Here is a 17,461-nt window from a genome sequence, read left to right as displayed (position 1 = left end):
GGCGATCACGGGGACGGAGCATAGTGACGTCACAGCTCTGCCCCCGTGTGACGTCACGCTCCGCCCCCTCAATGCAAGCCTATGGAGGGGGCGTGACAGTTGTCATTACAGTATGTCACACAGGAGCGGAGGCGTGACGTCACTATGCTCCGTCCCCGTGATCGCCAGTAATCAAACCCGGAGCGAGCACTCTCCGGGGGCTGATTCTAACGGGGTGCGGCATGGAAGATCATGGGGGTCCCAAGAGGCGAGACCCCCATGATCAGGCATCTTATCCCCTATCCTTTGGATAGGGGATAAGATGTCTTAGTGCCGGAGTACCCCTTTAAGTCAGGTTTTTGCAGTGGTTAGGAATTTATGAAAATTGAACTTTTCTAAAGGCACAACATTTGGTGAAAACCCTTTTAAAAAGGTGCAAATCACCTCCCTAAAAACAGTGGCATAGAAAAAACACATTACAAAAATAAGTTGAAATTATATATAAAAGCCACCCATGAAAAAAAGGAGTAAAGAAAACACATACCACAGCCATTATTCATAAATACTCCTCATAGACAATGCAACAACTTAGAGTGAGTGTTATATCTCGCCCCAGTGCTTATTTTCCAACTGAAAGCTACTGCTCTATAATGTTCTCCATGCTACTGCTGCTTCTAAAGCTGTCAATAGTAGTGACTATTGGTAATAAACTTGGTAGTAGTGAGCATGAGAAACTTGGTAAGAAACTTGGTAGTAGTGAGTATGAACTTCTTAATATATTGTATCAAATAAAAATTTCTAGGTTTCTCATACTCCCTACTACTGATTTTTGCAATGTTTGTTAAACATGTGATGATGATCAATTAACTATAGGTGCGGAATTCAACAGTCACTCCAAGCTGCTGCTGTCTCTGTGTCGTTCTCTGACTCTGTTTTACGCTCAAGTTTTCCAGAGTAAATGATGAGTTTACGTTATCAGGTTCCTATACTCTCCCTCCTCCCAAACTCATCATTTACTCTGAAAAACATGAGATTGAGACAGAGTTACAGAAAGATACAAAGCAGCTTGGAGTCAGTGTTATATCTCATGTTAAACAAACTTTGCATAAATCAATAGTAGTGAGTGAGTGTGAGAAACTTTGTAATATATCTTATCAAAGAAAAATCTCTGTCTCCACTTATCAGGCTCCTTTTTTCCTTTTCTCTTAAAGAAAAACTGTAGTGGTATATAACATTTCGGATAGGGGATAAGTTATAGATCGTGGGAGGTCTGACCGCTGGGACCCCTGCAATCTTCTGCAGGAAGGGAGCGTTTTGTCCCAGCATGATGCGGTGGCTGACACACCCCCTCCATGTATCTCAATGGGATATATGAGGGGGCATGTCGGCCGCCACATCATGCTGGGGATAGACATGCCCCCTTCCTGTGCACTGCCGGGGTCCCATACAGGAGACCACAGGGGGCCCCAGCGGTTGGACCCCACGAGATCTATAACTTATCCCCTATCCTTCGGATTGGGGATAAGTTATACACCACTAGAGTTTTCCTTTAAAGGGGAATTCCAAAGGATAGGGGATAAGATGTCTGATCGTGGGGGCTGATGTCTGATCGCGGGGGCTCTGCCAATCTCTCATGCAGCACCTGTGTGGGCTGCACGCAGCACTGGAGACTCCGAGTCTGAAGCCTCACGACCAAGGGGCCGGAGTATTGTGATGTTACGACTCCGCCCCCGAGTGACATCACGCCCCTTCCCATAGACTTGCATTGGGGGGCGGACGTGACATCACACGGGGGTGGTCGTGAGGCTTCAGACTCGGTGCTTCCAGCGCTGCGTGCAGCTCACACAGGTGGATGCTGCATGAGAGATTGCAGGGGTCCCCAGTGGTATATTAATCATAGATAATCATTTTTATGTTATTTTATAGGTGGCGAGAAATCAGAATTATCCCAGGACAAGCTGCCTCTTATAGTCGGCTCCTGCCTCGGTGCTTTGGCCTTCATTGGTCTCTCCATCCTCCTGGTCCTGATACTTCTTTTTAAAAGGTTAATTTTATGGTTCTTGGCTACAATATGTCACACAAATATACCCATCATGGTCTCCAGTCCTCAAGTCGCCCCCAAGAACAAGGTCTCATTAAAGTATTGGCACCTAGCCCGTTCTCTGAGTAATGCCACCACCTCTGACCGGCCCTTCCAGCTTGCATTGATTGATTTACCCCTGACAGAATGTTGTGTAGTCCTCTTATTGTCAGTGTGGTGTTGTCTCCATCTTCCCGGCCTCCCTCTCCTGATAAGAATTTGTGTAGTCCTCTCATTGTCAATATACCTGGCTACTCCATCACTCCCAAGAAAATGCATCATCGTCTACTGCCTCAGGAGATGGGGCTGGATCTTGTCTCTGAGCTCTAGCCCCACCCCCTAAATGATGTCATCACCTCTGGCCAACCCTACAGCTAATCGCCATCTCCCAGTCATGTACACATATACATATAAATCTCTATTAGGACATTTAGGAAGAATGAGGAGTGTTTACAGCATTCTGCTTTGTGCTGAACAATGCCACAGGCAGAGTAGCAGACAGGGAATGCATGCAGCAGGTGCTGCAGACTTGCTGTGTGGAGAGAGAGTCTGCAGTATAAAGCAATGTTTGATAGCAGCGCTGGTTGAGGAACTGGTGGGAGTGCTGTTTGAGGGTGGAAGCTGCGATGAATAGCTAAGGGAAACCAGTGCATTCTGGGAATTGTAGTACTGAGCAACTGAAGCATTTGCTTAAACTAGGACGTACAGTGATTATTTGACATAGGAAAAGATCCTAAGATACACAACACAAATGTATTTTTTTGTAATTTCAGAACCAGGGTAGACAGGTAAGCCATGCTTTTTTTTTTTTACCTGACATCCCTGCACCCCTTTAAAGAGGTACTCCACTGGCCAGCGTTCGGAACTGAATATTCCGAACACTGTTTTTGCGCTGCGGTGGTCGGCCACGCCCCTCATGACATCACGACCAGGCCCCCTCAATGCAAATCTATGGGAGTGGACGTGACGACCGTCATGCCCCCTCCCGTTGATTTGCATTGAGGGGGCATGATCATGATGTCACGAGGGGCGTGGCTGACCCACTCAGCACAAAAACAGCGTTTTGAATGCTGGTCAGAGGAGTACCCCTTTAATACATGTCTTTATTTAAAAAAAATATATATATACTTTAACTGCAAAATAACTAAATGTGCCCCCCCCCCCCCATTACTGCTAAGATAGAAAAAACAGCTGGAGATACACATGTTGGAGACCACTGCGATAATTCATGAAAAAGCGTACGGGTGTGAATATGTTTTTATAGACGCTGTACGATCTGTAGACAGGTGGAGTGCGCTACAGCTATTTATTTTTATATCTTATTGTGTGATCGTAGTAAAAGGCGAGAGACTCCGTACACCGACAGACTGCAGCACTACATCAGCTCGAGAGGTAAGTACCGTATTCACAGCGCTGGAGATTAGCGGATGGAGATCAGCGGAAACACTCTACTAAAAAATCTTAATCCTTCCAGTACTTATTAGCTGCTGAATACTACAGAGGAAATTATTTTCTTTTTGGAACACAGAGCTCTCTGCTAAATCACAAGCACAGTGCTCTCTGCTGACATCTCTGTCCATTTTAGGAACTGACCAGAGCAGCATATGTTTTCTATGGGGATTTTCTACTAGAGATGTCAGCAGAGAGCACTGTGCTCTTGATCTCAGCAGAGAGCTCTGTGTTCCAAAAAGAAAAAGGATTTCATCTGAAGTATTCAGCAGCTAAGAAGTACTGGAAGGATTAAGATTTTTTAATAGAAGTAATTTACAAATCTGTTTAACTTTCTGGCACCAGTTGATTTAAAAAAATAAAATAAAATAAAATAAAAAAAAAGTTTTCCCCCGGAGTACCCCTTTAAAGGGGTATTCCGCCCTTTGACTTCTTATCCCCTATCCAAATGGGTTCAAACAAACCATTAATCTGCTAATATAAAAATTTTCGGTAGATTTCATATAAAAAAAAATAAATAAAAAAAAAATTATATATATATATATATATGTATATATATATATATATATATATATATATATATATATATATATATATATAAATATATTTTGTAATAAAAAAATAATAATGTAATAAAGAGAGAAAAATTATAACAGGAAAATTATATTACAAACCAACCCAATAGTCATTTTCCCTTACTAAACAATTCTGTTGGATTTTACTTTACTATATATATATATATATATATATATATATATATATATATATATATATATATATATATATATGTGTATATATATATATATATATATATATATATATATATATATAACAAAAAAAACAAAAAAACTGCAATTGTGTCGCAAAACCGGACACAAAACTTTCGGGATGGGAATAGTGAATAAGTAATTTGGGCCATTCAATTTAACATCTATATATAAATATATTGTTTTCATAATAATAATAATGGCCTACCTGTGAAATGATGTGTAAATGATTTCCATATATATAACAGGTAAGAATGTCCAGTGCAGAAAGTGCAATCTCGAGGCTTTATTGTATAAAAACTGACATCAAGAAACAGCAAATGTCATGTGATGCTCTTCAAGTGTTGTACACACCCTTAAAGGGGTACTCCGGCCATAAACATCTTATCTCCTAGCCAAAGGATAGGGGATAAGATGTGTGATCGCGTGGGGTCCCAGCAGCCATATCTCTGGGCTGACGAGATGCCATCCAGAACATGTTAGCCTGGGGCTTCCGTGTTCGTGAAATCATGCCACGCCCCCTCTATTCATGTCTATGGGAGGGGCAGTGACCGCTAGTACATAGCCGCCATTCCTCCTCCCATAGACATAAATGGAGGGGGAATGGCGGCTGTGGTTGCCAGTCATCTGGCCCAAAGCTGAGTTCGCTCCATGCACCGGATGACTGGGGTGCTGCGCCAGAGATCACGGGGGTCCCCAGCGGCCAGACCCCCGCAATCATACATTGTGTTTAGGGGCGGAGTACCCCTTTAATTATACAACATTTCTGGATTTTTATTTATCTTACTGTAGGTTTAGGTGTAAAATACTACATTGACCCTTCCACATATGAGGACCCCACGGAGGCTGTGCGAGAGTTCGCTCGAGAGATTGATGTGTCGTTTGTGAAGATCGAAGAAGTGACTGGAACTGGTAATGCTGTAATGTCAGATAGCTGCCTCTATAGGATGGACAGAAAGATATATATAGATAGATAGATAGATAGATAGAATACTAGATTAAGCATTGATAAATTTACCCCAGACAAGAAATTGTGTAGTCCTCTCATTGTCAGAGTGGTGTTGTCTCCAGCTCCCTGACTCCTCCTTATCTCCCGAGACAACGCACCATTCTCAGGAGATGTGGCTAGATGTTGTCTCTGAGTTCTAGCCTCACCCCCTGCAGCTACTTCATCATCTCCCTGTCATATACAAATAAACACTGCTCAAAAAAATAAAGGGAACACTAAGATAACACATCCTAGATCTAAATGAATTAACTAATTCAATCGTATGAAATACTTTCGTCTTTACATAGTTGAATGCGCTGACAACAAAATCACACAAAAATTATCAATGGAAATCAAATTTATCAACCCATGGAGGTCTGGATATGGAGTCACACTCAAAATCAAAGTGTAAAACCCCACTACAGGCTGATCCAACTTTATGTAATGTCCTTAAAACAAGTCATAATGAGGCTCAGTAGTGTGTGTGGCCTCCACGTGCCCATATGACCTCCCTACAACGCCTGGGCATGATCCTGATGAGGTGGAGGATGGTCTCCTGAGAGATGTCCTCCCAGACTTGGACTAAACCATGATGACCCAGATGTTCTCAATCGGATTCAGGTCTGGAGAACGGGCGGGCCAGTCCATAGCATCAGTGCCTTCCTCTTGCAGGAACTGCTGACACACTCCAGTCACATGAGGTCTAGCATTGTCTTGCATTAGGAGGAACCCAGGGCCAACCGCACCAGCATATGGTCTCACAAGGGGTCTGAGGATCTCATCTCGGTACCTAATGGCAGTCAGGCTACCTCTGACAAACACATGGAGGGCTGTGCGGCCCCCCAAAGAAATGCCACCCCACACCATTGTCACGATTCGGCTAGCTGGATGTGGATCTGCTGTGTCAGCGAGGGATTGGCGTGGACCGTGTCGATGGACCGGTTCTAAGTTGCTACTGGTTTTCACCAGAGCCCGCCGCAAAGCAGGATGGTCTTGCTGCGGCGGTAGCAACCAGGTCGTATCCACCGGCAACGGCTCAACCTCGCTGACTGCTGAGAAGGCGTGGGACAGAAGGACTAGACAGAGGCAAGGTCAGACGTAGCAGAAGGTCGGGGCAGGCGGCAAGGTTCGTAGTCAATGTGGAAAGCAGAAGATCTGGAACACAGGCTTTGGACAACACTAAACGCTTTCACTGGCACAAGGCAACAAGATCCGGCAAGGAAGTGCAGGGGAAGTGAGGTAATATAGCCAGGGAGCAGGTGGAAGCTAATTAATCTAATTGGGCCAGGCACCAATCATTAGTGCACTGGCCCTTTAAATCTTAGAGAGCTGGCGCGCGCGCCCTAAGGAGCGGAGCCGCGTGCGCCAGGACATGACAGCCGGGAGCCGGGACAGGTGAGTGACTTGGGATGCGATTCGCGAGCGGGCGCGTCCCGCTGTGCGAATCGCATCCCCGCCGGCAATGTCAGTGCAGCGCTCCCGGTCAGCGGGTCTGACCGGGGCGCTGCAGAGAGAGGAACGCCGCAAGCGCTCCGGGGAGGAGCAGGGACCCGGAGCGCTCGGCGTAACAGTACCCCCCCCCCCCCCCTTTAGGTCTCCCCCTTTTTTTGTCCGGCAATTGCTTCACGTGGGACGAGGACACTGGGAGCGATTGTAGGGTTTCCTCAAAGGCAGGCAGTTCAGCAGGAGTGGGAATGGGGAGGGAGGGCAGAGGGTGAAGCTTGGCACAGGGCAGAGTGTCACCAGGACGGGGGCTATGAGAAGGCACGGCACAGTCCTGATAGGCCTTGGGGAGACCAGGCACAGGAGGAGACACTGAAGCCCGACAGACGGGACTGGGAGCAGAGGTGAGGCATTTCTTACGGCAAGCAGAACCCCAATTCTTGATCTCCCCGGTGGTCCAGTCAAGGGTGGGAGAATGATGCTGGAGCCATGGCAGACCAAGGAGGACTTCAGAGGTACAGTTGGGAAGGACAAACAATTCAATTTTTCGTGATGGGGTCCAATGCACATTAAGAGGGGTTCTGTGCGGTAACGCACAGTACAGTCCAACTTAACTCCATTGACCGAAGAAATGTAGAGCAGCTTGACGAGACGGGTCACCGGGATGCAGAACTTATTCACCAAAGAGTCCAGAATAAAATTTTTAGAAGCACCAGAGTCCAAGCAGGCCACGGCTGAGAGGGAGGAGTTGGCAGAAGGAGAAATCCGCACGGGCACAGTGAGACGTGGAGAAGCAGACTTCGTACCAAGAGACGCCACACCTACGTGAGCTGGGTGCGTGCGTGCGTTTCCCAGACGTGGAGGACGAATAGGGCAATCCACCAAGAAATGTTCGGTACTAGCGCAGTACAGACAAAGATTTTTTTCCCTACGGCGAGTCCTCTCTTCCTGGGTCAGGCGAGACCGATCCACTTGCATAGGCTCCTCGGCGGGAGGCACAGGGGTAGATTGCAAAGGATACTGTGAGAGAGGTGCCCAGAGATCAAGGTCTTTTTCCTGGCGGAGCTCCTGGTGTCTCTCAGAAAAACGCATGTCAATGCGGTTGGCCGAATGGATAAGTTCTTGCAGGTTGGCAGGAATCTCTCGTGCGGCCAGCACATCCTTGATGTTACTGGATAGGCCTTTTTTAAAGGTCGTGCAGAGAGCCTCGTTATTCCAAGATAATTCGGAAGCAAGAGTACAAAATTGGATGGCGTACTCGCCTACTGAAGAATTACCCTGGACCAGGTTCAGCAGGGCAGTCTCGGCACAAGAAGCTCGGGCTGGTTCCTCGAAGACACTACGGACTTCAGCGAAGAAGGACTGGACTGTGGCTGTGGCAGGATCATTGCGGTCCCAGAGTGGTGTGGCCCAAGACAAGGCCTTTCCAGAAAGAAGACTCACTACGAACGCCACCTTAGACCGTTCTGTGGGAAATTAGTCCGACAACATCTCCATGTGTAGGGAACATTGAGACAGAAAGCCACGGCAGAGTCTAGAGTCCCCATCAAATTTGTCCGGCAGGGACAAGCGGAGGCTGGGAGCGGCCACTCGCTGCGGAGGAGGTGCAGGAGCTGGCGGAGGAGATGGTTGCTGCTGTAGCAGTGGCAGAAGTTGCTATAACGTGGCGGTCAACTGCGACAGCTGCTGTCCTTGTTGGGTGATTTGCTGCGATTGATGAGCGACCACCGTGGATAGGTCAGCGAGACTTGGCAGCGGCACCTCAGCGGGATCCATGGCCGGATCTACTGTCACGATTCGGCTAGCTGGATGTGGATCCGCTGTGTCAGCGAGGGATTGGCGTGGACCGTGTCGATGGACCGGTTCTAAGTTGCTACTGGTTTTCACCAGAGCCCGCCGCAAAGCGGGATGGTCTTGCTGCGGCGGTAGCAACCAGGTCGTATCCACCGGCAACGGCTCAACCTCGCTGACTGCTGAGAAGGCGTGTGACAGAAGGACTAGACAGAGGCAAGGTCAGACGTAGCAGAAGGTCGGGGCAGGCGACAAGGTTCGTAGTCAATGTGGAAAGCAGAAGATCTGGAACACAGGCTTTGGACAACACTAAACGCTTTCACTGGCACAAGGCAACAAGATCCGGCAAGGAAGTGCAGGGGAAGTGAGGTAATATAGCCAGGGAGCAGGTGGAAGCTAATTAGGCTAATTGGGCCAGGCACCAATCATTGGTGCACTGGCCCTTTAAATCTTAGAGAGCTGGCGCGCGCGCCTGGACATGACAGCCGGGGGCCGGGACAGGTGAGTGACTTGGGATGCGATTCGCGAGCGGGCGCGTCCCGTTATGCGAATCGCATCCCCGCCGGCAATGTCAGTGCAGCGCTCCCGGTCAGCGGGTCTGACCGGGGCGCTGCAGAGAGAGGAACGCTGCGAGCGCTCCGGGGAGGAGCAGGGACCCGGAGCGCTCGGCATAACAACCATTACTGACCCACCGCCAAACCGGTCATGCTGGAGGATGCTGCAGGCAGCAAAACGTTCTCCATGGCGTCTCCAGACTCTTTCATGTCTGTCACATGTGCTCAGTGTGAACCTGCTTTTATCTGTGAAGAACACAGGACGCCAGTGGTGAATTTGCCAATCTTTGGTGTTCTCTGGCAAATGCCAAAGGTCCTGCACGGTGTTGGGCTGTAAGCACAACCCCCACCTGTGGACATCATGCCCTAATACCACCCTCATGGAGTCTGTTTCTGCCTGTTTGAGTGGACACATGCACATTTGTGGCCTGCTGGAGGTCATTTTGCAGGGCTCTGGCAGTGCTCCTCCTTATCCTCCTTGCGCAAAGGCGGAGGTAACTGGTCCTGCTGCTGGGTTCTTGCCCCCCTACGGCCTCCTCCACGTCTCCTGGTAGCGCCTCCATGCTCTGGAGACTACGCTGACGCACACAGCAAACCTTCTTGCCACAGCTCGCATTGATGTGTAATCCTGGATGAGCTGCAGTACCTGAGCCACTTGTGTGGGTTGTAAACTCATTGCTACCACTAGAGTGAAAGCATTCAAAAGTGACCAAAACAGCCAGGAAGCATAGGAACTGAGAAGTGGTCTATGGTCACCACTAGTGTTGCTCGCGAATTTCGCAATGCAAATTTTATTCGTGAATATGGCATATTCGCGAATTCGCGAATATTCGCGAATATAGCACTATATATTCGGAATGACGAATATTCGTTATTTTTTTTTTTGTAGTTTTTTCTTTATCACAGTACACATCCCAGTGATCATCCCTCTCTGCTTCCAGCTTGTGTGGTGTAATGAAGGCTCTAATACTACTGTGTGAGACTGGCATGCAAATTTTCGCATATGCAAAAATTTGCATATACAAATTTTCGCATATGCAAATTTCCGCTTATGCTAATGTTTATATATGCCAATTTTTTGCATATGCTAATTTTCGCATATGCAAATTTTTTTTCATATGCGAAAATAAAACGCGAATATTACGAATATAAACGAATATATGACGAATATTCGTCCATATATTCGCGAATATTCGCAAATTCGAATATGGCCTATGCCGCTCAACACTAGTCACCACCTGCAGAACCACTTCTTTATTGGGGGTGTCTTGCTAATCAGGTGCTGCAATCTCACTGATTGTGTGATTAACTGATGTGAAGAGCAATCTTCTGCAGAACTTCTTGGCAGGATACTGGCAGGAGTGTTTTCAGAATATTAGGGAGAAGTGGGCAGGACTGTGGGCAGGACGGTGACAGAGAGCTAAGGGGAAGCAATGCATTCTGGAAATTGTAGCACTGAGCAACTGCCCAACCAGGAGGTACAACCAGGAAGTAGAGGAGTAAGACCCCCCCAAAAAATTATTTTAATAGTTTCAGAACTGGAGCAGGCAGGTAAAGCAATGCTATATGCTTCTGCAGAATTGTAATTTTTTTAACTTTCATCCTACAGGAGATTTTGGCGATCTTTGTCGTGGTCGTCTGTGTCTACCTGGAAAGCGAGACATAGTTGTGTGTATACGTACTCTGCGCACGGGGAGCAATGACAAAGAGCGGGGGGACTTCCTCGGTGAGGCCAGCATCATGGGACAGTTTGACCATCCCAACGTTGTGCGTCTAGAAGGGGCTGTGACCCGCAGTAGGCCCATCATGATCCTGACAGAGTACATGGAGAACGGAGCACTGGATGCATATCTCAGGGTAGGTGGTAGGCCCAAAAAAATTGTCATTTTTGGAAAGTGAACCATGAATTATCCATCCAATGTTATTCTTCAATGTCGTGGTCCATCTCATAGACTGCCAGCTGTTTGAGTGTCTCCTTCTCTCTTTTATCTCAGCAGTGTGAGGGTGGTCTCTCCGCCCTGCAGATGGTCTCCATGCTTCGCGGTGTAGCATCGGGTATGCGATATCTGTCAGACAGAAGTTATATCCACAGAAACCTTGCAGCTCGCAGTATCTTAGTGAATGGACAGTTAGTGTGCAAGGTGTCCGGACTACGTGGACCTCTAGACGTGGTACGTCTGTAATACTGTAACACAATGACTATCATCATAGCCAATTGCATTTAAAATCGGACCCTAGGCCAAGAAGTAGACCCCCACCAGACAATTTTTCTCAAAAGCCACATACTAGTTCCTTATTGTAAAGTGCCGCCCTACAGTGCCGAATAATACTATAGTTTACACTCTACATATCATCACCATATCACACCCAAATAACATGGTTTACTACACCACTCACAAGTGGTCAATGTACAGTGGTTCTTCAACTTACACTATTTTCACCATACAAGTGTCTTTTCTGGACCATCGTAACTTAAAACCATGCAATGCTACGGACAGTCCAGATCGGTGAAACGTGTCAATGGCTGGAAGAACCGACCAATCAGAATGGGCAATTTACTGGTAAAACCCCAGTAAATACTGGTAATACTGAAGTGTATGCACTGAATTCCTGTCTGGTAGCACCTCCTACAGTACAGGGAGGTATTACATGTTCTGTACTCTTTACCTGGGCCAGGGATAGCTGCTCCTTTGGACACCAGGTGGGGGCGGCTCTATTACTATTTTAGGACACTGTGTACTGTACAGGACCCTGAAGAAGCTCCTGTCCTCTACATAGACAGTGATTACAGCTCCCAGCAGATCTTTATTACTTTTATATGGAAGGACTTGCTTTATCTGTATTAGTTATCATCCTATTTTACTTAAAGGGGGGTATTCCGGTGAATTATAATTTTTTTTAATCAACTGGTGCCAGAAAGTTAAACAGATGTGTAAATTAATTCTATTTAAAAATCTTAATCCTTCCAGTACTTATCAACTGCTGTATACTACAGAGGAAGTTCTTCTCTTTTTAACTTTATTTTCTGACTTACCACAGTGCTCTCTGCTGACACCTCTGTCCATGTCAGGAACTGTCCAGAGCAGGAGAGGTTTTCTATGGGGATTTGCTCCTACTCTGGACAGTTCCTAAAATGGACAGAGGTGTCAGCAGAGAGCACTGTGGTCAGACAGAAAATACATTTTAAAATAATAGAACTTCCTCTGGAGCATACAGCAGCTGATAAGTACTGGAAGGATTAAGATTTTTAAATAAAAGTAATTTACAAATCTGTTTAACATTCTAACACCAGATTTTTTTTTAAATATATATATAGTTTTTCTCCGGAGTACCCCTTTAACATTGTAAATAAAGAGAAAATAGGAGCCATATGTAGGTCTATATGTACTGAATACAATGATCATATGATTGTTACTGAGCCTCCACCACTGCCCACCAGGTCGGGAGACAGTCTCTACGTTGGATGGCACCAGAAGCCCATCAGCATCGCAAGTTCTGCAGCGCCAGCGATGTGTGGAGTTATGGGGTGGTCATGTGGGAAGTCACCTCCTATGGGGAGCGACCCTACTGGGACATGAGCAACCAAGAGGTGACGCCATTGTTCTTCTATCCATGCAGACGAGTGCCGACCTTCTAAGGTTTTATGTTCTTCATGAATGAGATTGCGTCTTCACAAAATGAGGTTTTTCTGTAGGAGCAGCATTCCCATGTGTGATGTGGGGAGTCCATGTGTGATGTGGGGAGTATACAGCCCCCGTGCAGTAGTATGTGTCTCTGTGGTTCTTGATAAGCTGACAAATATACATTTGTAATAAGTAAGGACAGATTAAATGGTGTATGACTGCAGGAACATGCTGAATGTAACACTGATATCTGTAGCCTGTTACCATTAGTGTTGAGCGGCATAGGCCATATTCGTATTTGCGATATTTCTCGAATATATGAACGAATATTTGTCATATATTCGCTAAATTGGTATATTCGTAATAATCGCGATTTAGTTTTGCATACGCGAAAATTCGCGTATGCGGAAATTTGCATATGTTAATTTTCGCATATGCAGATTTTCGCATATACGAAAATTCACCCGGCGGTCTCCCACAGTAGCATTAGAGCCTTCATTACATCACACAAGCTGGAAACAGAGAGGGATGATCACTGTGATGTGTACTGTGAAAAAAAATAAAACACAAATATTCGTAATTGCGAATATATAGTGCTACATTCGCGAATACGCGAATATGCGATATTCGCGAATAAAATTTGCATTGCGAATATTTGCGAGCAACACTAGTTACCATGGAGACACATAGGCCTCTCTTAATGATTGCCCCACTTCTAGAGAAAGCATGTGAGTCCTGCTTGTCCCTATTACCCATAGAGAAAGCATGTGAGTCCTGCTTGTCCCTATTACCCAAGGAGAAAGCCTGTGAGTCCTGCTTGTCCCTAATTAGTGTTGAGCGGCATAGGCCATATTCGAATTTGCGATATTTCGCAAATATATGGACGAATATTCGTCATATATTCGCTAAATTTGCATATTCGTAATATTCACATTTTATTTTCGCATATAGGAAAATTTGCACGCCAGTCTCACACAGTAGTATTAGAGCCTTCATTACACCACACAAGCTGGAAGCAGAGAGGGATGATCACTGTGATGTGTACTGTGAAAAAAAAAAGAATAATCGTAATTGCGAATATATAGTGCTATACTTGCGAATATTCCCGAATTCACGAATATGCTATATTCACGAATAAAATTCGCATTGCGAATATTCACGAGCAACACTAGTCCCTATTACCCATAGAGAAAGCCTGTGAGTCATGCTTCTCCCTATTACCCATAGAGAAAGCCTGTGAGTCCTGCTTGTCCCTATTACCCATTGATAAAGCCTGTGAGTCCTGCTTGTCCCTATTACCCATAGAGAAAGCCTGTGAGTCCTGCTTGTCCCTATTACCCATTGATAAAGCCTGTGAGTCCTGCTTCTCCCTATTACCCATAGAGAAAGCCTGTGAGTCCTGCTTGTCCCCCACCACTCATGAAGAAAAGCTATGATTCCTGATTCTCCCTATCACTCATTGAAAAAGCCTGTGAGTCCTGCTTCTTCCCTCCAGTCATAAAGAAAACTTGTCAGTCCTGCTCCTCCCCTACAACTTGTAAAAAAAAAAAAAAAAAAAAAAAAATGAGACATACTTCACTGATCACTCAGTCCCCTCCCAGGACTCACAGGCTTTCTCTATGAGTGAGTGAAGGAAACAGGACTCACAGACTTTATCTATGAGTGGATGGAGTATGCAGGACTCACTGGCTTTTTCTATAAGTGGGTTGGGAAAACAGGACTCACAGGCTTTCTCTATGAGTGGGTGGAGGATACAGGACTCAAAGGCTTTCTCTATGAGTGGGTGGAGGATACAGGACTCACAGGCTTTCTCTATGAGTGGGTGGAGGATACAGTACTCACAGGCTTTCTCTATGAGTGGGTGGAGGATACAGGACTCATAGGCTTTCTCTATGAGCGGGTGGAGGATACAGGACTCACAGGCTTTCTCTATGAGTTGGTGGAGGTTACAGGACTCACAGGCTTTCTCTATGAGTGGGTGGAGGATACAGGACTCATAGGCTTTCTCTATGAGTGGGTGGAGGATACAGGACTCACAGGCTTTCTCTATGAGTGGGTGGAGGATACAGGTCTCACAGGCTTTCTCTATGAGTGGGTGGAGGATACAGGACTCACAGGCTTTCTCTATGAGTGGGAGGAGGATACAGGACTCACATGCTTTCTCTATGAGTGGGTGGAGAATACAGGACTCAGGCTTTCTCTATGAGTGGGAGGAGTATACAGGACTCAGGCTTTCTCTATGAGTGGGTGGAGGATACAGGACTCACAGGCTTTCTCTATGAGTGGGTGGAGGATACAGGACTCACAGGCTTTCTCTATGAGTGGGTGGAGGATACAGGACTCACAGGCTTTCTCTATGAGTGGGTGGAGGATACAGGACTCACAGGCTTTCTCTATGAGTGGGTGGAGGATACAGGACTCACAGGCTTTTCTATGAGTGGGTGGAGGATACAGGACTCACAGGCTTTCTCTATGAGTGGGTGGAGGATACAGGACTCATAGGCTTTCTCTATGAGTGGGTGGAGGATACAGGACTCACAGGCTTTCTCTATGAGTGGGTGGAGGATACAGGACTCACAGGCTTTTCTATGAGTGGGTGGAGGATACAGGACTCACAGGCTTTCTCTATGAGTGGGTGGAGGATACAGGACTCATAGGCTTTCTCTATGAGTGGGTGGAGGATACAGGACTCACAGGCTTTCTCTATGAGTGGGTGGAGGATACAGGACTCACAGGCTTTCTCTATGAGTGGGAGGAGGATACAGGACTCACAGGCTTTCTCTATGAGTGGGTGAGGATACAGGACTCACAGGCTTCCTCTATGAGTGGGAGGAGGATACAGGACTCACAGGCTTTCTCTATGAGTGGGAGGAGGATACAGGACTCACAGGCTTTCTCTATGAGTGGGTGGAGGATATAGGACTCACAGGCTTTCTCTATGAGTGGGAGGAGGATACAGGAATCACAGGTTTTCTCCTTGAGTAGGCAGGGGAAGCAGGAATCACAGGCATGGGTTTACTCTATGACTCTATAAGTGCTGGCAATATTTACACAGATTTACAAAAATGTTGACTACAATATGTCCGGCATGCTGGGAGTTGTAGTTTTGCAACAGCTTGAGGCACACCGGTTGGGAAACACTGCTCTAGGAGATTTCATAGATACGGAGAACAGAGACAAACACTCTTCTTGTCCAATCCTTAGCTTATCAGTTTCCTCATCTTCTCTCTGTTTCATACTCTTTAGGTTTTAGATGCTATAGAGCAGGAGTACCGGCTTCCCCCTCCTCCAGACTGCCCCAGCGCTCTTCACCTCCTCATGTTGGACTGCTGGCAACGGGATCGGACCCAAAGGCCCAGATTTGAGCAGATTGTCAGCTCTTTGGACCGGATGATCAGGAATCCTAATTGTCTGAAGACAGTGGGAGTGTCAAGCAGCAGGTAAGGGCGTATCATGGGGAGAAGTACTACAGTATGTACAGTATTCCATTAATAAACATTGATAGTCCATTCTAAGAATAGGCCAACACTGGGAGTAGGGGTATTAGTACCAAATGGTGGGCCTTAGAGCAAACTCTTGAATCCCCCCTCCTTTTTCCCAAACAAAATGTTTTATCAGCTCCATGCAAGAGTTGAAGGGGTACTCTGGTGGAAAAAAATTATTCAAATCAACTGGTGCCAGAAAGTTATACTGATTTGTAAATTAATTCTATATAAAAATCTTAATCCTTCCAGTACTTATCAGCTGCTGTATGCTCCAGAGGAAGTTGAGTTGTTCTTTTCTGTCTGACCGCAATGCTCTCTGCTGACACCTCTGTTCATGCTATGAACTGTCCAGAGTAGGATAGGTTTGCTATGGGAATTTGTTCCTGCTCTGGACAGTTCCTGACATGAACAGAGGTGTCAGCAGAGAGCACTGTGGTCAGACTGGAAAGAACTGCAAAACTTCCTGCCTGTGGAGCAAAAAGCAGCTGATAAGTACTGGAAGGGTTAAGATTTTTAAATAGAAGTAATTTACAAATCTGTTTAAGTTTCTGTGATGATTTCCAATAATCTGTGCCATTTCTGTAAGAAACCGAAGGGTTAACCTTCCTTGAGCTTTTGTCTGGCCTGGTTGCTTGGCTACGCCGTGTGGCAGCAATCAGGTTGAGTCACATGTGAGCTGAACATTTAAGTCCAGCCCACTCTTTCCCTGGTTGCCAGTGAAAGAACTTAGTTTTGAGTAACCAGCGTTTATTGTTCTCTGTTGTCTGGATATTGATCTTGGCTCGGCTTTTGACTCCTCTTTTTTTCTCTGTTATTGTGTTCCGTTACCTCCTGGCTTTGACTTGTCTTGTCTGACGCTGTATCTTCTGTGTGCGTGTTTAGTTTTATTTCTGTTAGTTTTGTGTGCCTCCAGCTATTTTCCTACACCTACTGTATTATATTGTTTTGACTTTTACTGTCCCTGCACGTGTTATAAGAAGGGGCCGCCTTCGTGGTTGTGGACCCATATCTAGGACAGGTATGCATAATGCAAGTAGGCAGGGACAGAGGGTGTGGGCAAGATTAGGGCTACACTCTATCACTGCCCAACCTGATAAATGCATTCTTAATAAAGGAACATTAATATTGAAGACATATCCAAAGAGCTTTAAATATTTTGGGGGCAGAACTGCTCCTATGTTCTGGACTATTCAGTGGTGATTTGACTCCCCCAAAGTCATCTCCTAAAATAAACATAAAGCTGAGACTTTATATTGGTTTTATGTAACCTGTCATCTGAAGAACTTCTCATACTTTATTCTC

General features: G+C 46.0%; 1 protein-coding gene across 1 annotated transcript in view; it reads left to right on the top strand.

Annotated features, from left to right (window-relative positions):
* LOC130281752 (ephrin type-B receptor 5-like) overlaps window positions 1–17,461 on the top strand; it is a 181,896-nt gene that overhangs the window by 139,103 nt on the left and 25,332 nt on the right. The window contains exons 8-14 of the mRNA XM_056529337.1: window positions 1,906–2,023; window positions 3,396–3,451; window positions 5,068–5,187; window positions 10,661–10,908; window positions 11,046–11,222; window positions 12,491–12,640; window positions 15,921–16,114. Coding sequence (XP_056385312.1) covers window positions 1,906–2,023; window positions 3,396–3,451; window positions 5,068–5,187; window positions 10,661–10,908; window positions 11,046–11,222; window positions 12,491–12,640; window positions 15,921–16,114 — 1,063 coding nt within the window. The remainder of the gene's footprint in view (window positions 1–1,905; window positions 2,024–3,395; window positions 3,452–5,067; window positions 5,188–10,660; window positions 10,909–11,045; window positions 11,223–12,490; window positions 12,641–15,920; window positions 16,115–17,461) is intronic.

Source organism: Hyla sarda, chromosome 7 (assembly GCF_029499605.1).
Source record: "Hyla sarda isolate aHylSar1 chromosome 7, aHylSar1.hap1, whole genome shotgun sequence".
In the NCBI taxonomy this organism is placed as follows: domain Eukaryota; kingdom Metazoa; phylum Chordata; class Amphibia; order Anura; family Hylidae; genus Hyla; species Hyla sarda.
Note: the sequence above shows the minus strand (reverse complement) of the source record. Positions and strands in the feature narration are given on the sequence as shown.